Source organism: Mustelus asterias, chromosome 7 (genome assembly GCF_964213995.1).
Source record: "Mustelus asterias chromosome 7, sMusAst1.hap1.1, whole genome shotgun sequence".
NCBI classification, from domain to species: Eukaryota; Metazoa; Chordata; class Chondrichthyes; order Carcharhiniformes; family Triakidae; genus Mustelus; species Mustelus asterias.
Window position 1 is genome coordinate 93646612 of NC_135807.1, and position 25298 is coordinate 93671909.

Here is a 25298-nt window from a genome sequence, read left to right on the forward strand (position 1 = left end):
ATTTTCTTTTGAAAGTTTTCTTATTGTTAACCAGTAAAAATGATAAAAGACAAAAATATATGTATGTAGGTACAGAGGTAAAATGATGATAATCATCACTGAACCGTCACGGGGCGGCACGGTGGTTAGCACTGCTGCCTCACAGCGCTTAGCACTGCTGCCTCACAGCGCCAGGGGAGTCGGGTTCAATTCCAGCCTCCGGTCACTGTCTGTGTGGAGTTTGCATGTTCTCCTTGTGTCTGCGTGGGTTTCCTCCGGGTGCTCTGGTTTCTTCCCACAAGATGTGTGGGTTAGGTTGATTGGCCATGCTAAATTGACCCTTAGTGTCAGGAGAGTAGAAGGATAAATATGTGGGGCTACGAGAATAAATCCTGGGTGAGATTGTCATTGGTGCAAACTTGATGGGCCAAATGGCCTCCTTCTGCACTGTAGAGATTCTATGAATCCATGAATTAGCGTTGCAATATTCTGGGTATTTTAGAGAGTGATATCAATTACAAGAAAATAATTCTTCATATTATTTTTTCCCTGTAATTATCTTAAGAATTTAATGCGGTGGTTAATACCCTTTCAACTACATAATCTAAATGAAAATATATAAACCAAGAAGAGTTTAGTACTGGCCACTCGTTCATTTTTATTTTACTGTCATCAAAATTATTTGGGTGGGGAATAACAATTTTTCTGTGGTAAATACATCAAACAGGAATATGGCTCATAAACTGGTGACTCTTGAGGTTAGAATCAGCGTTTTTTGTGGTAGAGATTATTCGGAACCCTGCAGGGCCTGTAAATTGGGTACAAAGGACATTTTACCCTAATCTACCAAACGTACACGCTTTTATTGGAAATTGGAGGCTCCAGAACTCTGGATCCACAGGATACAATAAGTTAAGCTGAAAGGCCTTTCTTCTGTCCACATAATAGAAAAAACATTTATCGAAATAGAATAGGCTATCAGTAAACCATAATTGTGTTGTGGGATTTTCACACAATGACCACCTGAAGTGAACGAACTCTGCAGTGGTACAATTTGTAGGTTCTAACTTTCTGGACTGGAGTTACATTTACATAATGTATTTAAGCTTTATATAACGAGGGTGAAATAATCACTCATCTCAATTGGACATTGTATGAACATTTCCCTAAACGCGTCATCTAACTTTATTTTTAAAAAAGTGGATAAACAACTTCCATAATTCTTGCTGCAAATTATTATGGCTTCTTCTGTTGTAATTTCTCCAACCTATTTATGGAACTGATGGAGGGATCTTTTTCCATGACAATATCTTCATTCTAATGAAGATATTGTCATTAGAAATGGCGGAGGTGCTTAATGAATACTTTACCTCGGTATTCACGGTGGAAAGGGATCTGGGTGGTTGTACTGCTGGTTTGCGGTGGACAGAAAGGATCGAGCATGTGGACATAAAGAAAGAGGATGTGTTGGAACTATTGAATGGCATCAAGGTTGGTAAGTCGCCGGGACCGGATGGGATGTACCCCAAGTTACTGTGGGAGGCGAGGGAGGAGATTGCGGAGCCTTTGGCGATGATCTTTGCATCGTCGATGGAGACGGGAGAGGTTCCGGAGGATTGGAGGATTGCAGATGTGGTCCCTATATTCAAGAAAGGGAACAGGGACAGCCCGGGAAATTACCGACCGGTGAGTCTAACCTCAGTGGTTGGTAAGTTGATGGAGAGGATCCTGAGAGACAGGATTTATGATCATCTAGAGAAGTTTAGTATGATCAAAAGTAGTCAGCACGGCTTTGTCAAGGGCAGGTCGTGCCTTACGAGCCTGGTTGAGTTCTTTGAAAATGTGACCAAACACATTGACGAAGGAAGAGCGGTGGATGTGGTCTATATGGACTTCAGCAAGGTGTTCGATAAGGTCCCCCATGCAAGACTTCTTGAGAAAGTGAGAGGGCATGGGATCCAAGGGGCTGTTGCCTTGTGGATCCAGAACTGGCTTGCCTGCAGAAGGCAGAGAGTGGCTGTGGAGGGGTCTTTCTCTGCATGGAGGTCAGTGACCAGTGGAGTGCCCCAGGGATCTGTTCTGGGACCCTTGCTGTTTGTCATTTTCATAAATGACCTGGATGAGGAAGTGGAGGGATGGGTTGGTAAGTTTGCTGACGACACCAAGGTAGGTGGTGTTGTGGATAGTTTGGAGGGATGTCAGAAGTTGCAGCGAGACATAGATAGAATGCAAGACTGGGCGGAGAAGTGGCAGATGGACTTCAACCCGGATAAGTGTGTAGTGATCCATTTTGGCAGATCCAATGGGATGAAGCAGCAGTATAATATGAAGGGTACCATTCTTAGCAGTGTAGAGGATCAGAAGGACCTTGGGGTCCGGGTCCATAGGACTCTTAAATCGGCCTCGCAGGTGGAGGATGCGGTCAAGAAGGCGTACGGCGTACTAGCCTTCATTAATCGAGGGATTGAGTTTAGGAGTCGGGAGATAATGCTGCAGCTTTATAGGACCCTGGTTAGACCCCACTTGGAGTACTGCGCGCAGTTCTGGTCACCTCATTACAGGAAAGATGTTGAAGCCATTGAAAGGGTGCAGAGGAGATTTACAAGGATGTTGCCTGGATTGGGGGGCATGCCTTATGAGGATAGGTTGAGGGAGCTTGGTCTCTTCTCCCTGGAGAGACGAAGGATGAGAGGTGACCTGATAGAGGTTTACAAGATGTTGAGAGGTCTGGATAGGGTAGACTCTCAGAGGCTATTTCCAAGGGCTGAAATGGTTGCTACGAGAGGACACAGGTTTAAGGTGCTGGGGGGTAGGTACAGAGGAGATGTCAGGGGTAAGTTTTTCACTCAGAGGGTGGTGGGTGAGTGGAATCGGCTGACATCGGTGGTGGTGGAGGCAAACTCGTTGGGGTCTTTTAAGAGACTTCTGGATGAGTACATGGGATTTAATGGGATTGAGGGCTATAGATAGGCCTAGAGGTAGGGATATGATCAGCGCAACTTGTGGGCCGAAGGGCCTGTTTGTGCTGTGGCTTTCTATGTTCTATGTTCTAATGCTAGCCATAGATCCAAAGAAGTCTTGCATTAATTCATGTGATCCAAAATTAAGATTAAAGACTGTGGAGGTTTGTTGTGCCTGACACACATTAAACCATGAATTCAATGGATGTACCACTAGACTTCACGTTCACTGGGGGATGAAAAGGTATCTATAAATGGGTGTCCTTATCTAGAGTTCTTGGAGGTTAAAAAGATCCTGAATTGCATTATATCACCAAAGACAGAGAACATATCATCAGATGTCATTTCTGGGCCTTTTCCACTGACATTCAGATGCTAGACATCTGGTTCTAATAAGCATCTCTTGCTACCAGCATCCAAATATATCAATTTATTTCCCTCCATTGCCATATCATTTTAATAGGCTGGCCAACATAGAGTCAGGCTTTCTGCAAGAGCAACTCTGCTAGTCGCTCTACCCTTCCCTTTCCCTGTAGTCCAGCATTCCTTTTTTTCCCTCTTTAGGTTCTTATCAAGTTTCCTGTTGAAAGCCACAACTGAATCTGCCTCCACCACATTGTCAGACAGTACATTCCAGAACCTAACCACTTGCTGCAAAGAAAACATTTTTCTTCATGTTGTCAATGTTTGCGTGCTGTGCAGAAATTGGGCATAATACTCCAGTTGACACCACATACCAGTGTTTTGTAAAGATCTATCATAACTTCTTTCTTTTGTACTCCAAGCCTCGATTTACAAAGCCCAAGATCCCAAACTCCTTTTTAACCACATTTTCAATCTGCTCGACCTACCTTCAACAATTTGTGTACATATACCACCAGATCTTTCTGCTCCTGTAAGCTATTTATATTGCATCTCAACTTCCTACCAAAATATATCACTTTACACTAAATTTCATGTCCGCCCATTCCACTAGCCTATCCTCATTATCACTACCTTCCTCCTCAGTTCACAATACTTCCAAGTTTTGTATCATATTTTGAAATTGTGCCCTGTACACCCAGCACTAGGTCATTAATATCAAGAAAAGCACTGATCCTAGTTCCCTGGGGAACTCCATTGTATACCTTCCAGCGGTCCAAAAAAAATCCATTAGTCACCACTCTGCCAATCAGTCAACTTTGTTTCCATGCTGTTTCTGGCCCTTTAATTCTGTGAGTTTTCAACTTTGCTGACAAGCCTGCTAAGTGGCACTTTACAAACATTTTTAAGAGGCCCATGTACACTGCATCACCAACCTCACTGTTACCTCATCAAAAAAACTCAACCAAGTTAGTAAAACACAATGTTGCCTTTGCTAGCTTTTCTTAATTAATCCACACTTGACCAAGTGACTGATAATTTTGTCCCATATTAGCATCTTTAAAAGATTTACCATCACATTCTTTTAGGGACAAAGAGGACAATATATGTTTAGATACGCAGGGAAAATTATTTATTAAGATCTTCCTGCCTCTGGATCATGGGAGATTCGACAGAAGTTGGGAGATGTGCATTAAAACACCATAGAAATCCTGGCACTTGCATTGCCTGGGAAGTTTAAACACCTGAAGGGTTGATTTCCACTGCCTGGGACACTAACAAATGAGCTCAGGGCTGGGGGGTGCTGGGCCGGATAGATGGGACTTACGAATATACTTACTCTGGAAATGTCACACAGTTTAATACCTGGTCTAACTCCATGATCAGACAGCGCAATTGAATTGAGGACCATAACTATCACACCCCCTATCAGCCCATAACTCCGCCAGCCTCCTGTCTACCCCCCAACCTAACTACTCACTCACCCATTTAGTAAAGATTTGGACCTTTAAAATCTTCACTGAATATGGCAGCTGCTATTGTGAAAAGGGGCATGTCCTCCCTTCTTCTGTCTCTTCTTGAACCCGATGATCATCTCCAGGGTTGGCTGCACTGACCCAGTGATACTTCAGCTGAGATCAGAAAATATGGCTGAAAAATGATAAAAGGATTGTCTTGCATAAATCTTTGGAGTAGCTTCAGTGCACTCAGCATCAACATTGACCGGAAGATGTGGGCCACTGAGTACTTAGTCTTGTTGTTTACTAAATAGGAGGACGCTGGCGAAATGGCGGTAGTAGTGGAGATGGTAGTAGTCATGGATAAGGTATAAACCAATATGCAGGATGTACTAGAAAGGCTGGCTATGCTTAAGAGTGGAAAAGTCACCTGGTTCGAATGGCTTGTATCCCAGGTTGCTGAGGGAAATGGGGATCGAAAAATGTAAATGTTTTCTGTAATCTTACAATTTTGCCTTGATATAGCAGAAGGGCAAAATGATTTTAAGTGGCAAATCTGACACCATGATTCAAGCAAGAGTTTAAGGACATTCCTGGTAACTACAGGCTGGCCAGTTTAAGGTTAGTGGTGAGTAGAGTTTCAGAAACAATAATCAGGAGGTAAAAAAATCAACAGTCTCTTGAAAAGGTCTGAATCGATTCAGGAGAGCCAGCATGGATTTGTAAAAGGCAGGTTGTGATAAACTAATTCATCTTCTAATGAAGTAGCAGAGACGGTTAATGAAGGGAATGCAATGGATGCCTGGTCAAATGCTTTCTTAAAATCCATGTATAAAAGACTGGCTAACAAAATTGAGCCCCTGGAATAGGAAGGTCAGTGTCAGCTTAGATAAAAAATGGCTTAAAGTCAAGGTAAATAATTATTTTTCAGACTGGAAGATCGTAGATAGTGGTATCCCTAAAGGCAACTGCTAGGACCTCTGCTGATTTTTTGATATATATAAATATAGGTATGGACATTGGAATACAGAGTAAAATTTCAAAATTTGCAAATGATACCAAACGGAGATGAGGTAGGCAGGATGATATCAATTGATTACACCAGGACTTTGATAAAATGGGGCGGACAAGTGGCAGATGCAATTTAAACAGAGAAGTGTGAGAGAATGCACTTTGGCTGAAGGGATAAGGAGAGATAATATGAACTTAATAGCAGTTCTAAAGAGTGTGCAAGAACAGAGGGATCTGGGAATTAATGTACATTGTCTTTGAAGGTGGCAGGATTCATTGAGTGGAGTTAGCAAAGCATGTAGGAGCTTGTGCTTCATAAATAGGGTATTGAGGGGTAATTGTGTCAAATTTGAAAATGTTCTGGTTAGGTCACAACCAGAGTATTGCATCCAGTTTGTGTCTCCACATTTTTGGAAGGATGAGAGAGACCATAGGAGGAGATTTACTAGAATGGGTCCAGGGATGAGGGATTTAAAGATGTATGGTTAGGTTAGAAAAGTTGTTCTACTTGGAACAAAGGAAGTTACCAATATTTGATAGAAGTGTGCAAGATTATGACAAAAAGTTGAGACAAGGTGGACAAATAAAAGCTGTTCTCATTAGCTGATGGTACAGGGTGTAGGAGATACAGATTTAAGGTTTCTTGGCAAGAAATGCAGGGGGTTGTTAGGAAAATCTTTTACACAAGTAATAGTGATCTTGAGTTCACTGAGGGTGATGGAGGCAAAGACAATCTATGGTTTCAAGAGGAAATTGCACGAGCACTTGAGGGAAATAAACTTGAAGGACTACAGGGATGGAGCAGGGGAATTGGACTGACTGGATTGCTGAACAGAGAAACAAAGTTGGACTCTGTGGGTGAAATGGTCTCCTAAGCTGTATGACATAGAAATCGATGGCCATGTGTAACACTTATCTATAATTTCATTGAGATGTTTTCATGTGCAGTGCTCAGTTGTAGTAGTTTCTCTAAATTTTAATCAAGCCAGATTGTATTTAATCAAATGAGATTTGTCGAGGATTTGAAATGAAGCATAATTGGGTTTATTAAATTTATTTTTCATTCACTACATGCATATGGCATTCATTATTCACCAGTGAAACAAACCTAATAACTGAGGGTGACAGTATAAAACACATTTCCAATTTAGGTCTGTTACTCTGCAGGCTTCAAAGTTTTCTACCATGGACATGGATAATATAATAGTGTACTGTGAGTGGGGAACCTCAATGCTCACCACCAAGAATGGCTTGGTAGCACCACTACTGACCAAGCTAGCTGAGTCCTCAAGGACATAGCTGCTGGACTGGGTCTGAGACAGATGGTGAGGGAGCCAAGATGAAAATCCTACTTGACCTCTTCCTCACCAACCTCCTTTGCAGATGTATCTGTCCCTGACAGTATTGGTAGGAGTGACCGCAGCAGAGTTCTTGTGGAGACGACGCCACGTCTTCACATTGCAGATACTCTTCATTGTGTTTTGTGTCATTGCTACCGTGCTAAATGGGGTACGTTTCGAACAGATTGAACAGCTCAAATCTGGGTGTCCATGAAGCACCATAGACCATCAGCAGAATTGTTCACAACTTCAACCTGTAACCTCATAAGAGTCAGAGTTTTACAGCACGGAAAGAGGCCCTTCGATCCATCATGTCCGCACCGGCCATCAAGCACCTAGTTATTCTAATACCATTTTCCAGCGGTTGACCCATTGCCTTGTGTGCTATGGCATTTCAAATGCTCATCTAAATGTTTCTTAAATGTTCTGAGGGTTCCAGCCTCTACCTTTCAAGCAATGAGTTCCAGATTCCCACCATCCTCTGGGTGAAAATATTTTTCCTTTCATCTCCTATAAAGCTCCTGCCCCTTAACTTAAATTTATGCCCTCTGGTTACTGACTCCCTACTAAAGGGAAAAGTTCCTTCCTATCCACCCTATCTATGCCCGTCTTAATTTTATACACCTCAATCACGTCCTCCCTCAGTCTTCACTGCTCCAAGGAAAATAACCCCAGCCTCTCTTCATAGCTGAAACACTTCAGCCCAGGTAACATCCTGGTGAATCTCCCCTGCACTCTTTCTAATGCAATCACTTCCTTCCTACAGTGTGGCAACCAGAACGGCACACAGTACTCCAGCTATGGTCTAACGAGCGTGTTATACAGCTCCATCATAACTTTCCTGCTCTTATATTCAATGCCTTGGCTAATAAGGGGCAAGTATTCTATATGCCCTCTTAACCACCTTATATACCCATCCTGCTGTCTTCAGCGATTTATAGATATGATCTTCTGTACTTCCTAGGATCTAACCATCCATTGTATATTCCCTTGCCTTGTTAGTCCTCCCAAAATACATTGCCTCACACTTTTCAAGGTTAAATTCCATTTGCCACTGTTCTGCCCATCTATATCAACCTACAATTTAAGGCTTTGCTCCTCACTATTTACACCACCAATTTTTGTGTCATTTGCAAACTTGCTCATACAAGCAAGGGACCCAGCACCGATCCCTGCGGAACACCACTGGACACAGGCATCCAGTCACAAAAACAACCTTCAACCATCACCCTCTGCCTCCCACCACTAAGCTAATTTTAGATCCAGTTTGCCAAATTGCCCTGGATCCCATGGGTTCTTACCTTCTTCATCCCGCATGGGACCTTGCCAAAAGCCTTGCTAAAGTTCATGTAAACTACATCAGCTCCACTACCCTCATCTATACACCTAGTCACCTCCTCAAAAAATTCTGTCAAATTTATAGGACATGATCTCCCTTTGACAAAACCACTAATAACTTTATTTTGCCGGTGTTGGGTGCATGGTAAATATTTGCTAAAGGTTGCTTTAAAAAAAGTCCCCTGTTCTTCAAAGATTGCCATGGGACTTTTTACAGCCACCTAAGCTAGAAGGCAAGTTGGTTCAATGTTTCGCCTCAAAGACCGTACCTTCAACAATATAGTATTCTTTAAATACTGCACTAGAACGTATGTTCAAATCCTGGAGTGGGGCATAAACCTGGCACCTTATAACACAGCTATAAGAATACCATCACCAGGCCAAAGCTTAAACATTGAAGTGCACAAGCTTATAAGGATTCTGACCAAAAATAAATTTGTAAAAACAAGCATTGTACAACTGAAAGAATGAACACAGCTGAAGGTCATATTTGATCATCAGAAATGTGATAAAATGTAACATCAGTCGGATTGACAGCTTCATCTGCTGACGTGGGATTATTTAGAATTTATTTCCATGTTCCCATCAAACCACGGGATGAACCCTAGTTCAATGAAGAGTGTAGGAGGGCATTCCAGGTGCAGCGTCATGCATTCCTAAAAATGAGGTGTCACAGAATCGTTACAGAGCAGAAGGCGGTCATTGGGCCCATTGAGTCTGACCTGGCTCTCTGGAAAAGCATTCTACCTAATCCCACTCCTCTGTCTTATCCCCATAACTTTGTAGATGCTTCCTTTTCAGATTGCAATCCATTTGAATACTTCCATCTAACCTGCCTCCACCACCTTCTTAGGAAGTTTGTTCAGACTCCAACCACCCTGAGGGAAATCTTTTTCCCCTCCCACTTTGTTATTTTGAATCTGTGCACTCTAGTTCTTGATGCACTTGAATGGGAACAGTTTCTCACTACCTGGTCCGTATCCCCCTAGGATCTTGAATATATATCAAGTCTTCTCTGAACCTTTTTGCCAAGGAAAACAATCACAAACTCACCAATCTATCCTCATAACTACAGTTCTTTATCGCAGGAATCATTCTTGTGAATCTCCTCTGTACTTTCTCCAATGCCTTTACATCCTTCCTCAAGTATGGTGCCCAGAAGTGGACACAGTATTCCAGATGAGGCCTAATTAGAGTCTGGTACAAGTTAAACATGACCTCCCTACTGTTGTACTCAATGACTCTATCAATTGGGCCAGTGGGCTGACGAATGGCAGATGGAGTTTAATTTAGATAAATGCAAGGTGATGCATTTTGGTAGATTGAACCAGGGCAGACTTACTCAGTTAATGGTAGGGAGTTGGGGAGAGTTACAGAAGAGAGATCTAGGAGTACAGGTTCATAGCTCCTTGAAAGTGGAGTCACAAGTGGACAGAGTGGTGAAGAAGGCATTCAGCATGCTTGGTTTCATTGGTCAGAACATTGAATACAGGAGTTGGGACTTCTTGTTGAAGTTGTACAAGACATTGGTACGGCCACACTTGGAATACTGTGTACAGTTCTGGTCACCCTATTATAGAAAGGATATTATTAAACTAGAAACAGTGCAGAAGAGATTTACTAGGAAGCTACCGGGACTTGATGGTTTGAGTTATAAGGAGAGGCTGGATAGACTAGGACTTTTTACTCTGGAGCGTAGAAGGCTGAGGGGTGATTTTATAGGGCTCTATAAAATAATGAGGGGCATAGATCAGCTAGTCAATATCTTTTCCCAAAGGTAGGGGAGTCTAAAACTAGAGGGCATAGGTTTAAGGTGAGAGGGGAGAGATACAAAAGGGTCCAGAGGGGCAATGTTTTCACACAGAGTGTGGTGAGTGTCTGGAATAAGCTGCCAGAGATTGTAGTAGAGGCAGGTACAATTTTGTCTTTTAAAAAGCATTTAGATAATTACATGGGTAAGATGGGTACAGAGGGATACGGGCCAAATGCGGGGAATTGGGACTAGCTTAGGGGTTTTTTAAAAAAGGGCGGCGTGGGCAAGTTGGGCCAAAGGGCCTGTTTCCATGCTGTAAACCTCTATGACTCTACAAGTTCAAGACTACAGTTGACTACAGTACATCACAGTTGACATTTCCAATCTTTGTATCATCTGCAAATTTTGAAATGATGCCCAGACACCACAGTTTTGGTCATTAATATACATCAGGAAGAGTAAGGGTCCCAAAACTGACCCTGTGAAACTGCATTACAAACCTTCCTCCAATCTAAAAAAAAAACACCCATTTAACAGCACATTGTAGTTCCTGTCACTCAGCCAGTTTCTTATCTAAGTGCCTCCTTTCCCTTTTAAATAAGAACATAAGAACTAGGAGCAGGAGTAGGCCATCTGGCCCCTCGAGCCTGCTCCGCCATTCAATAAGATCATGGCTGATCTTTTTGTGGACTCAGTTCCACTTAAATGCCCACTCACCATAACCCTTAATTCCTTTACTGTTCAAAAATGTATCTATCCTTGCCTTAAAAACATTCAATGAGGTAGCCTCAACTGCTTCACTGGGCAGGGAATTCCAGATTCACAACCTTTTATGTGAAGAAGTTCCTCCTCAACTCACTCCTAAATCTGCTTCCCCTTATTTTAAGGCTATGCCCCTAGTTCTAGTTTCACCCGCCAGTGGAAACAACTTCTCTGCTTCTATCTTATCTATTCCCTTCATAATCTTATATGTTTCTATAAGATCTCCTCATTCTTCTGAATTCCAATGAGTATAGCTCCAGTCTATTCGGTCTCTCCTCATAAGCCAACCCTCTCAACTCCAGAATCAACCTAGTGAATCTCCTCTGCACCCCCTCCAGTGCCAGTATATCCTTTCTCAAGTGAGACCAAAACTGTACACAGTACTCCAGGTGTGGCCTCACCAGCACCTTATACAGCTATAACATAATCTCACTGTTTTTAAACTCCATCCCTCTAGCAATGAAGGACAAAATTCCATTTGCCTTCTTAATTACCTGCTGCACCTGCAAACCAACTCCTTGAGATTCCTGCACAAGGACACCCAGGTCCCTCTGCACAGCAGCATGCTGCAATTTTTTACCATTTAATTAATAGTCCATTTTGCTGTTATTCCTATCAAAATGGATGACCTCACATTTACCAACATTGTACTCCATCTGCCAGACCCTCGCCCATTCACTTAGACTATCTATATCCCTTTGCAGACTTTCAGCGTCCTCTGCACACTTTGCTGTTCCACCCATCTTAGTGTCATCTGCGAATTTTGACACACTACACTTGGTTTCCCCAACTCCAAATCATCTGTGTAAATCGTAAACAATTGCGGTCCCAACACTGATCCCTGAGGCACACCACTAGTCACTGATCACCAACCAGAAAAACATCCATTTACCCCCATTCTTTGCTTTCTATTAGTTAACCAATCCTCTATCCATGCTAATACATTACCCATAACACTGTGCACCTTTATCTTATGTAGCAGTCTTTGGTGCGGCACCTTGTCAAATGCCTTCTGGAAATCCAGATACACCACATCCACAGGTTCCCCATTGTCCACTGCACATGTAACGTTCTCAAAGAATTCCACCAAATTTGTCAAACATGACCTGCCCTTCATGAACCATGCTGTGTCTTACCAATGGGACAATTTATATTCAGATGTCTCACTATTTCTTCCTTGATGATAGTTTCAAGCATTTTCCCTCCTACAGAAGTTAAGCTAACCAGCCTATAGTTAGCTGCCTTTTGTCTACCTCCTTTTTTAAACAGAGGTTTTTATTCCATGAGTTGGAATTTTGGTCACAATTTTGGTTATTGTTTGGCACTGTGACAAATGCCTTTGAAAATCCACATACACCACATCAACAGCATTGCTCTTATCAACCTTCTGTTACCTCTTCAAAAATTCCAGGAAGTTAAACATGTTTTTCCCTTAATAAATCCATGCTTGGTTTTCTTAGTTATCCTGCACTTATCTGATTTTGTCCTGAGCAACAGTTTCCAGAAGTTCCCAATTACTGAAATCAAACTGGTCTATATTTGCTGGTATATCCTTGCACCCCTTTTTGAACAAGGATGTAACATTCAGTCCTCTAGCACCCTCTGTCTAAGAAAGACTTTAAGATTATCACTAGTGCCTCTGCAATTTCCACTATCACTTCTCTCAAAACTCTTGGATGCATCTTATCCAGTCCTGATGCCTTATCAGTTTTAAGTAAAGATAGCCTTTCTAACACCTCTTTTTTCAATTGTAAGTTCTTTCAGTGTACCCGTTACCCCCCTTGCTCACCTCAACCGAGGTAGCATCTTCTTCCTCTGTAAAGGTAGAGACAAAATACTCATTTAATACCATCGTTATCTCTCCTGCCTCCACTTGCAAGTCCCCTATTTTATTCCCTAATCGGCCCTACTGGTGCTTACAGTGTCAACCTGGTGAAGCTACAACATAGAAGTACTTCCATGTCAAACAGCAGTAGCAGCATGTGATAGAATTAAGCGATCCCACAAACAATGAATCAAATCTAAGCTCTGCAGTTCTGCCACATCTGGTTGTGAATGGTGGTGGGCCATTAAATAACTCACTGGAGGAGCAGGCTCCACAAATATCCCCATCCTCATTGATGGGGGAGCCCAGCACGTCAGTGAAAAAGGCAAGGAAGAAGCATTTGCAACCATTTTTTGTCAGAAGTGCCAAGTGGGTGATCCATCTAGGCGTCATCTTGAGATCCCCAGAATAATAGATGCCTATCTTCAACCAATTTGATTTACTCCATATGATATCAAGAAACAGCTCAAGGCACTGGATACTGAAATAGCTGTTGGCCCTGATAACATTCCACAATAGTACTGAAAACGTGTATGCTAAACTAGCCACAACCCTAGCCAAACTATTCCTGTGCAGCTACAATGTTAGTATTTACCTAGCAATGTGGAAAATTGCCCAGGTATGTCCTGAACATACAACAGCATAACAAATCCAATCTGGCCAATAACGGCCCAGTCTACTCTCAATCATCAGCGAGGTGATGGAAGATGCCGTTGACAGTGCTATCAAGTGGCACTTACCCAGTTACAACCTGCTCACTGACGCCCAGTTTGGGTCCTGCCAGGGCCATCAGCTCCTGATCTCATTACAGCCTTGGTCCAAACTTGAACGAAAGGTGTGACTGGCTTTGACATCAAGGCAGCATTTGACTGAGTATGGCATCAAGGAGAGCAACAAAACTGGAGTTGATGGGAACTTGGCGGGGGGGGGGGGGGGGGGGGGGGGGGGGGAGAACGGGGACTCTCCACTGGTTGGAGTCATACCTGGCAGATGGTTGTGGTTGTTGGAGGTCAATCATCTCTGCTCCAGAACATCGCTGCAGGAGTTTCTCAGGGTAGAGTCCTAGGCTCAACCATCTTCTGCTGCTTCATCAATGACCTACCCTCCACCATAAGGTCAGAAGTGGGGACGTTCACTGATAATTGCACAATGTTCACTACCATTCACAAATCATCAGGTACTGAAACAATCTATGTCCATATGCAACAAGATCTGGACAACATTCACGCTTGGGCCAATAAGTGGTAAGTAACATTTGAGCCACACGTGCCAGGCAATGACCATCTTCAACAAAAGAGAATCCAATCAATCTCTCCCTGACATTCAATGACATTACCATTGCTGAATCTCCCACTATCAACATCCTGGGCTTTACAGTTGACTAGAAACTGGACCGGCCATATAAAGACTGTGGCTACAAAAGCAGATCAGAGGCTGGGAATTCTGCAGTGAGTAACTTACCTTCTGACTCTGGAAAGCCTGTCCATCCCATTTACAAGGCACAAGTCAGGAGTGTGATGAAATATTCTCCATTTGCCTGGATGACTGCAGCTATAACAATGTTCAAGCTCGACACTGTCCAGGACAGTGCCTGTTTGATTGACACCCCAGTCACCACCTACGCTCAGTGGCAGCAGTCTGTACCATCTACAAAATGCACTGTGTGCAACTCGCCAGCACTTCTTTGACAGCACCTTCTAAACCCATGATGTCTACCATTTCGAAAGACAAGGGCACCTGCAAGTTCTCCTCCAAGCCACACACCATCCTTACCTGGAACCATATTGATGTTCCTTCACTGATGCTGGAACTCCCTTCCTAACAGCACTGTGGGTGTATCTTCACTAGATTGACTGCAGTGGTTCAAGGCAGTGGCCCACCACCATCTTCTCAAGGGCAATAAGGGATAGGCAATAATGCTAGCTGAGCTAGTGACACCCATATCCCATGAAAATACCATACATTTTACTTGACCTAGTTTCATTACAGCAATATTGGCAGCAAGTTGCCTGGCCACTTTTTTAGCTGGGTAACTGAGATTTGAGGAGTTTATGACCGAACTAAAGCCATTGAAGAGTGTATTTTAAAAAAAAACCTCATTCCAAATAAACTGCCCTTAGTTTCTGGCTGAAGCTGGTCTGTGCATAAACTGAAAAGAAATGTTGATGCATTACTTAACAAATGGGAGCGGGGGGGGGCGGGGGGGTTGGGAATAATAGTCAAACTGGTCCAGATTTTCTTTTAAGACTACTGAACCATGTAAGATGATGTTAATATTTAATTTACTGGAACAATATTCTCAACCACCTACTCTTACAGTGCAGTAAAATGTTCAAGCTAGAAGAAAGACACAAAGACAAACAGATAGTCACCAAATTCATGTTTATTTTCATTGAATTAATATAAACTGGGTTGACTTGAATCTCTCATTTCAAACACATGAAAACACACTTTATTTAAAAACTGGCTTGAGGTTTGCTTTTCAGAATGGTACTTTGCTGGATTTGAACACCATATTGACCTACAGCACATTCAATTGAGATCTTAGCTGTTGTGACCTTGAAGAGCTTCGGCCATGAATAACTTGCCCATGCTCTGTGATGTAAACTCCTTGATCTGCTGGCAGTAGGTGTTGATTTGCCCTGTTAAGAGTTGAAAGAGGGAAAAAAGAAAATTAAAGACTCTGGGAACTTGTGATCACAATGTCGCTGAAAATGTAAAAGCAGAATTCAAAGGACAACGGGTCGCACAATTATTTACTGCACAGAAAAATGGCATTTCCTTCTGTCAATATTTAATATGCACATATCTTTTGTATTTTGTGTTTTAATACATGTACAGAAGGTAACCAATTACCATAGGTTACAATACAACCCTCATTACATAAACCATATTATCAACCACATCTGCCTGCAGTGACATGAATGTTGTTCTACACAATTCCATGATAATGTAATCACGAGAACCCATGGTTGTAATAATCTAAGAATCTGTACCAAAGTGGCAATGTTCTGCTGCTTTCCAGTCATGTATTATGTGCAAGGCACAGTGCATCTGAAAGGTTGAAACTAGAGTACAAATTAAGGAAAATGGATTTGGACTTTAATCTCAATGCCCAGTTCAATTACCTTTTCTGCTCTAACTTTGCTAATTGCTGAATGATAGCAAAGACATTGCCGAAAGATTGGTAAATAAAGCTCCAAGCTGTTCAAGGAATTCTGCATTATTTAAACTCTTCCCGAGTCAGCAGCTCAACTACCAATTTGAATCAATACTGTGTATTCGCCCAATTTAGACTAAATTAACAGAACTACCACAAAGCGATACTGAATATGTTCCAAAATCTGGTATAGTAATCCCATTCCTTCCCTTTCTGGAATGCTCCTGCAGAACAGAGGCATTTCAAAGAATTTCAATCTGAAAGTCTGCAAATAACCACAGGCAGAGGGACTTCCCGCAGATCTAATTTAGGCCCAACTTGCACCAAAGAGTGGAAAATAGCCAAGTCCCTCTGCTTTTTGAAGCACTTTTGGCAGTAGTTGTACAGACCTGGTGGGAAAACGCCAATAGGTTTATGTGGTTGTTTTGGCCATTTTCTATGTTTGTCTTACTTTCCGGGAAGCAACTAAGAGCTGTGCCATGTGAAAAGCGCTTTTATGTACAAGTGGATTACAAAAATAAGGAAAAGAATCAAAAGGAACACCTAACCAGTCTGGAGCTTTTCACAGAATGTCTCTTCCTACAGCTTGGTTATGGTGGGCAGAAAGATTATTTAAATTGAAATGTTTTCTTTTAAACTTAGCTACCTTTCCTATTACCTAACCCTATTACCTTCCCCACACAAAAGCATGGGGACAGATACTAATGTTAAGGGGATACCTGTGCCACAAATAAAAATTGCTTACAAGTGCATGTGGTGGCTGATAAGAGCAAAAAAAAACAAAGTAGAGAGGTAAGAAGTGGAAAAAGTTAGGTGTTTTTTTTACTAATTTTAGAAATACTCATACATGCAGCACTGGAAATATATGAGGTTAAAGAAAAATTGCAAAATAATAGAAATAAGAGATTTGGTTTGAAGCAGACATTGACTGGAAAATCGTGGAGTCAACAAAAGAGATAGGCACTATGTTATGAGGCATTGCAACAAGATAAAAGAAATCATGCGGAACCCTTGTCCATTGCACTTATTATGGGCTGAGGCCAAAGAAAGATGAGATTTTAGAAGATTAATGAGCAAATTAGCTGCTGAAAGAAAAGGCCTGAATTTTAATCATGGTGTGGGCGAGAAGGTTCTGGAGGGGGTGGTGCTGCAAGCTTCCAGAGACTGGTCGCTCACTACTTCATTTGTCCAACAAAATGTTTCCCCACCAACAAAGTTTGCACCAATTCAGGATCTAATTTTTAGTATCATCCAGGTATTATACAAAAAATTTCAGAACATCTCAAGTCTACAGATCATTAGATTAGAATTGCAATGCTGATGAGGGAGTGCGAGTAAGACATTGAGACAAAACTATTGATCATGAGAAGGACAGACTTAGAAGAACTATGTTCTTTTTAAGATTAACTACAACACTATAAGGTTAGGAAAAGTACAACAGAAGCGTACGAAGTGCTTAAGGAAATACTGTTAAAGTTACAATTAAAATTAATTCTTGCTGGGCATTCAGCAATGCTGTGATCCACAGAGTTATATCCTGGCAAAACATTGTGCCTTAAATCACTCCAATATAAAGCTGAAAAAATTTGAAGAAAACATGAATATGTCAGTGTCCTCCATGTTGCACATGAAGAAAATCACTCTGAAGGAGATATGCATGAAATCTAATGCAACAAGCCAATTCCCTGCCTTCACTAACCACAGTGGTCAAGACAACCTAGAGAAACAGCGGTGAAACAGAATTCCGCAAATTGAATTACAATAAATAAGGTGTATTAATATTGATAAACCCTGTTTCAGTGTCTCAGAAAAACACCCTAAAAAAGCGGCCGGTGATTTGCACCATACGGGTAGATACTGACCCAAAAGTTCTATCAATCTCATTCCTATGGCCAGTGGAGGGAATGCAAAAATGTCACACTGCTGCAGAAGGTGCTCTTCAAAAAAGAAAATGCTGGAAACATTCCAATCATTCAGTATCCCGAAAGAACACAGATGATTAACATTTCATGCCTAGAAGCTCTGCCTTTTGAAGTTGGGCCAGAATACAAAAAGATTTTAACCAACCCAATGCTATTGCCCACTTCTTCCGTGATCATCTGATTTCAGAACACAGACAAATGTGCAGAATCATGTCTCCTGCCTAAGTCCAGCAAGGGGGTAGGACACTTTTTATGGTACAAGTTGAGAGGACACTTTTTATGGCACAAGTTGCCATATTCAGATAAGTTTTTAAAAGGTCTGGTTTTTTAATGGATGAGTGGGGTTAGAGAATGGATTAGGTGACTGGGTGAGGTGGGTAGTTGGGTTGGATGGGGATGGAGAAGAGAAGGATAGAAAAACAGAGATTATTGGAACGCGGTTGTGGAGTTAACCAGCCATTAGACCAAATTTTAAACAGTCGAACATTTCTTGGGTATGTGTCCAGCTAAGTTGAGTGCATCCAGCCCATGTCTCCACCCTGCGGTCAGGGTCAGAGACATTCGCAGAGGGTCCAGGGCAACAGAGAATCAGCCATTAATAGTTTCAACTTCCTGGGCAATTCCCACACATGTCTGCGCATCAGGACATTTGCTGACATACGTCCCATCTCCGACCCAGAGACATGAAGATAGGGGCCAAAATCTTTGTGCACCTAACTGCACAGTACTTAAAAGTCATTGAGGTTTACAGCCTGGAAACAGGCCCTTCGGCCCAACTTGTCCATGCCGCCCTTTTTTTTAAATCCCTAAGCTAGTCCCATCTGTCTGCATTTGGCCCATATCCCTCTATTCCCATCTTACCCATGTAACTATCTAAATGCTTTTTAAAAGACAAAATTGTACCTGCCTCTACTACCACTTCTGGCAGCTTGTTCCAGACACTCAACACTCTGAGTGAAAAAATTGCTCCTCTGAATATTTTTGTATCTCTCCTCTCTCACTTTAAACCTATGTCCTCTTGTTTTAGACTCCCCTACCTTTGGGAAACGATATTGACTATCCAGCTGATCTATGCCTCTCGTTATTTTATAGACCTCGATAAGATCAAGGGTGGCATCTGTAGTGGAAAGCTTGGATCAGGAAATGCCCCCCCCCCCCCCAACCTCTTCTAAATCTCTCACCTGCAACAAGGAGTGTTTCAAGCCTTGGTGGTGGTTGAGGTGGTTTGAATAGCTTGGTAGGATCCTCCTCTGGCAATGGTGCCTCTCCACGGCTCTGCCGTTGGGAATTTTCCAGCTGGCGCCTGTGTAAGTACTGCAGAGAAACGGTCAGTTAAATATATGCTGCCAAGTCAAGATTTTCAGAAAACTTAATTGCTTTAAATAACATTTCGATTTTTCATGTGGAATAAGTGAAGGGGGTCTTAATCTTAAGATCTTAATTACTCACCCTCACCTTTTGCAAAAGCAAATCTAAATGCCTTAGTGCTTTCATCTACCTGTGAAATATTTGTAAGTTAGTTGGCTAAATTATTCTTTGCTAACTGTGCATATCACTGTTACAAATTAGTATGCCCTCTCAAGTGTCATGGTACTAGTCACTTCCAATAGGTCCTCCCTATTGTGAACTAAACTGTGTATTTGCATTCAGCTTCTTCAAGCAAACAATTGAGAAGCCATGGGCAGATCCAAATGGTGAAGTCATTTTATTCCACAGACAGCAAGTAAATCTAAAAAGCAATAGTTATGATGGGACGTGATGGGACTCAATTAATCCAATCAGTGCAGCTTGTCTTTGTGTAATGATACAAAAACAATTTGGTATACTTACTTCCCTGTCAGTGGATCTCCTTTGTTGGACTTAAAATAATTTCTAACCATCCTCCTGCATTCTAACTTGCCGAGCCTGGCAATAGACTGCCTAAGCAGCATTTTGTTTAAAATCTCTAGATCAGCGTGTGGTTGCGTTGGTATCGTATCTCCCTGTGTTTATAGGCAGAGGAGAGGACCTATTCCAGACAACCTCTGCTGAGCGTATGGCACAGGGGTCTTCCCAAAGCAATGGGAGCGAGATGTTTATTGTGACAGGCCAACAAGTTGCTTCTTGCCTTTGATCTTTGGGGAAACATTTTCCATGCCTAGTTCATTCATATTGCACCCATCTTCTGATTCAATCTTTTTAAAGAAAACCTTTCAGAATGAACTTCGCTTTAAATGTTTCTTTTTCCAAATTTGATGGAAAAATGGTCAAAGAGTATCAAAACCTGACAACACTGCTTCTGGACCCAAATAAATCACAGCTATTGTAAAAGTGCTTAGATTCAAATGACCTCTCGCACTCTGCACAATATGTTATAAGGATTTACAAAACATACTTTTTGCAGTAAAAACAGAAATGCTGGAAATGCTTAACAGACCAGGCAGCATGTGTGGCCAGAGCAACAGAGTTAACATTTCAGGGCAATGACCTTTCGTCATAACTGGGAAAAGTTAATGATGTAATAGGTTTTCAGCAAGTGGTGGTGGGCCAAGAACAAAAGGAAGGCCTGAGACAGAGTGGCTGACAGGAGAAACTGAATGACAGAAGAGTTACAGGGCCAAAGGGAATCATGATGCGGCAAGAAAAGCAACAAGGAAAACAAATATCTGCCTTGACCAGGTGTGCTACTGTGCAAAAGTAAAAATAAGAGAAAAATTGAAATGCGAAGAAGAGGAAATAAAATGGGGAGTCAGAGTTACCAGCCTGAAATTGATTAACTCAAGGTTAAGATCAGGAGGCTGCAAAGTGCCTAACTGGAAGATGAGATGCTATTCCTCAAGCTTTTGTAGAGCTTCACTGGAAGAGTTCAGCAGACCAAGAACAGAGATATCAGCATGAGAACAGGTTGGAGAATTACAGTGACAAGCCACTGAAAGCACAGGGGATCATGCTAGTGGACTGAACAGGTGTTCTGCAAAGCATTCACCCAATATACATTTGGTATCCCCAGAGTAGACCGACCACATTTTGAGCAGTGTATACAGCAGACTGGATTGAAAGAAGTAGATGTAAATTGCTGCTTCATTGCCCAGGGTTTTTTTCCATTTTCAGACAGTAGCACACCTGCTCCAGGTACATCAGTTGTTTATTTGGTTTTTTTTTGCTCCATCGTGATTCCTTTTGGCCCTGTAATACTAACTCTTCCATCATGCAATCTCTATTGTCTTCCACCCTATCACAGACTCTCCTTTTGTCCTTGTCCCACCCACCCCTTGCTCTAAACCTATTACATCTTTAACAGTTCCCAGTTCTGATGGAAGGCTTTCGATAGGAAACTTTAACTTTGTTTTTCTCTCCCCGCAAATGCTGCCTGACCTGCTGAGTACTTCCAGCATTACTGTTTTTATTTCAGTTTTCCAGAATCCACAGTATTCCGTTTTTCAATTAGTACATATTTTGCAGATTAAGTTTCGGAGGATAACAATTACTAAGGACGTAAACAAAAGCTTAAATTTCTAAACTACGAACACCATTTGTTTTACACCAAAAGCATAATGGTGCATATGAAATATGTTCATCTGAAGTTACTACACAAGAACAACATTCATAGATTTGTATCTATAGATGCAATTATATTCATAGCATCAACAGTGACAACTTTCAAATGGTTGCCAAATACCTAAGTTTTGACTCACCACAAGGAAAACTGACCTTTCCCGGAGGGAGGAGAGGAGGCCAACAGAGCACTCAGTGTCAATATGAAATAGAAAAAATGAGGAAAGAAAAATACTAGGCTAACAAAAAGGATGTTTTTCTTTTAAAGAGTTTTTAAGCATGAAATCCAAAGGGTGTGATTCATTTCCCCCAGTTAAGAATAACCTCCATGACATAATCATTGGGCAATTGTAAAGTCTGTGCCTACCACAGTTTGCAGTGATACCATGCTGAAGGTATTTCTTCATTCCAAACTTTGCCAATACAGGAAGTTTTAACTTTGATTCTACTTACTTGCTGCTTTTGTTGTTGCTGTTTAGTTACATTCCGCATATAAGTATTATATTTAATGATATCTTGACTCATTTCATCCACTCTGTCCATTAACAGCTGAAGGTTCTTCTCTAGGTGATTTCTGTAAGACATAATTATGAAATATGTAGGATTATAGGTTGTACATATTATGCAAAAATAATTTAATATCCATTCTTCATTCTCTCAAATAAAAATACATTTGGAACCCTGGCCTATTGAGTTCCTTACAATGCCAAGTGAGCCAGAAAGCAACCTATGATATTTTACCCGTACTGGAGCATCTACTAAGCCAATATTGACTTGCTCTGGGTCGGAAATCCTATCAAAAGATGGGAGGATTGAAAGACGTACACCTTGAAATTCCAACCACTTTCAGAAATCCATTTAGTGAAGTTAGATAAAGATTAAGAATCCAAATATACAATCAAAAAGTAATTTTAGTTTGATACCAGTAATGCTTGAATTACTTTTTTGAAGGGCTAACGCTTTAAAAGAATTCAACATGGTTGATGGCATCAAGTTATAAAACGATGAAAGCAATTTTATTGAAATGCACTATTGCTGAGCTAAGGAATAAGCATAATTTAAGATCCATGCACCTAACCCAACACAGCAGGTCAGTCAGCATTTGTAAAGAGAAAAGACATATTATTTCAGGTTAGCACCTATTGCAGTTGGGTAATGCAATTTAGCTAAGTGGGTACAGAGTGCCACAGGAGTGTAATCAACATATCAAAATCTGCATAGCTAGATCAAGTCCAACAAGATTTATGCAGGAATTGACAATAGTTATGGATGAGCAAAGCCATTCCCTGCATCTAAGTTCATCCATCCAGAATGACCCTCAACTCTCCCACTTTTTCTTAAATACCACCCATGGTTTTGCCTTCATAAGTTTCCATCTGGAGGCCTATTTCATTTGTTGTTCATCCACTGCATGAAGAATATAGCTTTCTGAAAGCACTCTTAAAATTACTAGTTTAAATCTGTGTACCCTTGCCCTGCTCTTGAAATGTAATGCTCCAAATTAACCTTTTCCATATAGCTCAATCACCTCTCAGGTACCAAGGCCCCTGATATATTAACAAGGAGGTTGGGAAGGGTATGAGGGTGGCTGTTAGTAGGTGAAGAATAGGGCAAGGGACAAGGCACCATCAATCTTAATGGCAGGGCCTCATTTAATAATTCTGTCCAGATAGTTGGCTAAAATGACTGCTTGGATGACAGGTGGGAGCTATATTTTAGCAGCAGGATGCCGCAATGCTAACCAGTGTGCCACCGTGCCAAAATGCATGCTCACAGGATTCCGAGATCATGCATCAGCTCAGGTACTCACATTAGTGAGATCAATTAGGATCAATAAGGGATTTATTGCCTGGTGACCCACACACCACCTGAATAACAGATGAAGATAGAGGCAGCAATGTAATGCTGGAGGTTGCAAGATGCTCCATGCTCTGCACTGCTTGACACAGATGCTGGACCTCAAGGGTCACTGACGAAGAGGATGCTTCTGGAGCAGCAGCAAAGAATGTAGTGTACCAGCACGCATTTCAGACACATTTTGCACACTTGGAGTCTATCTCAAGCATAACAGATATAATATTGCAAGCCTTTACAATGATGTTTCGTCCATGAAAAATGTGGTTGCCCGCGCAGAACACCAAACGCAGCAATCGAGTGCATGCAAGCCATCAGCCATGGCTTGCACGCTATGAATCCCATCATAAATAAGTTTCACGAAACCTTAGCCTTGTCTGTTCATCATCCAACTGATCTGCTTCTAAGTGCTCTCCAGCTCGGTGCTAGCAGGGAAGTGCAGGTAGGTCAAGAGAGATGATGGTGAAAGAGGCCCTGGAAGTGGAAAACCAATTCAAAGTGCTTCCAACTCACCCGATGTCTCCCACATGCTGCTGTCAGTACCTTACATGCTGCCTTGAGGTCCGATGACCAAGTCTGCCCTGCACAGAGGAAGATGGAGAAGTTCTTGCCAGGGTCCTCATGAGCCCCAAATTTCAGAGGACAGAGAAAGGCAGAAAATAGCAGGGGTGCTGGCAATAACTTTCAATTACTCTCTGGCCACAGGAGGTGTGCCAGAGGACTGGAGGATAGCCGTTATTCAAGAAAGGAGTTAAGGGAGAAAGGGATAAACTAGGAAACTACAGGCTAGTCAGTCTAACCTCAGTGGTGGAGAAACTATTAGAAACAATTCTGAGAATCAGAATAAATCTGCATTTGGAGAGGCAGGGATTAATCAAGAAGTTAGCATGGCTTTGGTATGGGAAGGTCACCTCTGAACAACTTGATTGAATTTTTCGAGGATGTGACCAGGTGTGTCGATGAGGGCAATGCATTTGACGTAGTCTTCTTGGACTTCAGCAAGGCTTTTGACAAGGTCAAACGTGGGAGACTGATAGCAAAGGTAAGAGCCCATGGGATCCAAGGAAATTTGGCAAATTAGATCCAGAATTGGTTGAGTGGCAGGAAGGAGAGGGTGATGATTGAGGGATGTTTTTTGGACTGGTAGCCTGTGACCAGAGGGGTCCCACAGGAATCAGTGCTGGGTCCTTGCTGTTTGTGGGTGTATATAAACGATTTTTATAATTGAATGTAGAAGGGTTGATTAGTAAATTTGCAGATTACACAAAAATTAGTGCGTGATAAATGGTGAGGTGGATAGCGCTGGATTACAGGAGAATATAGATGGGCTGCTCAGTGGCAAATGGAATTCAATCTGGATAAGTGTGAGGTGATGCACTTGAGCAGGACAAGCAAGGCAAGGAAATACATGATGAATGGCAGGAACCTGGGAAGAACCAAAGATCAGAGGGACCTTGGTGTGCATGTACACCGGTCCCTTAAGGTACCAGGACAGGTGGATAAAATGGTTAAGGCGGCACATGGTGTACTTGCCTTTATTAGCTGAGGCATAGAGTTTAAGAGCAGGTAGTTATGCTTGAACTATGTAAAACATTATTACGCCACAGCTGGAGCATAGTGTGCAGTTCTGGAATCTACATTATAGGAGGGATGTGATAGCATTGGAAAGGGTGCAGCGGAGAGTTACCAGGATGTTGCCTGGGCTGGAGAGTTTTAGTTATGAAGAGAGATTGGATACACTGGGGTTCTTTTCCTGCAATACAGCAGACCGAGAGGGGACATGATTGAGATGTATAGAATTATGAGGGGCATAGATAGAGTAGACAGGAAGAAACTTTTCTCCTTGGTGAAGAGATCAATGACTAGGGGGCATAGATGTAACGTAAGAGGCAGGAAGTTTAGCGGGGATGAGAAGAAAAACTTTTTCACCCAAAAGTTGGTGGGAGTCTGAAACTCACTGCCTAAAAGGGTGGTGGAGGCAGAGACCCTCATAACATTTAAGTAGTATTTAGATGTGAACTTGCAATGCCCAGGCACACA

At 41.9% G+C, this 25298-nt stretch overlaps 1 protein-coding gene across 1 annotated transcript in view; it reads right to left on the bottom strand.

Annotated features, from left to right (window-relative positions):
- Positions 1 to 15153: 15153 nt before the first annotated feature.
- Positions 15154 to 25298, bottom strand: part of eif3hb (eukaryotic translation initiation factor 3, subunit H, b) — a 147867-nt gene continuing 137722 nt past the window's right edge. Inside the window, exons 6-8 of the mRNA XM_078216473.1 lie at positions 21858 to 21978; positions 19052 to 19184; positions 15154 to 15430 (exon numbers count right to left, since the gene is read on the bottom strand). Coding sequence (XP_078072599.1) covers positions 15333 to 15430; positions 19052 to 19184; positions 21858 to 21978 — 352 coding nt within the window. The 3' untranslated portion in view covers positions 15154 to 15332. The remainder of the gene's footprint in view (positions 15431 to 19051; positions 19185 to 21857; positions 21979 to 25298) is intronic.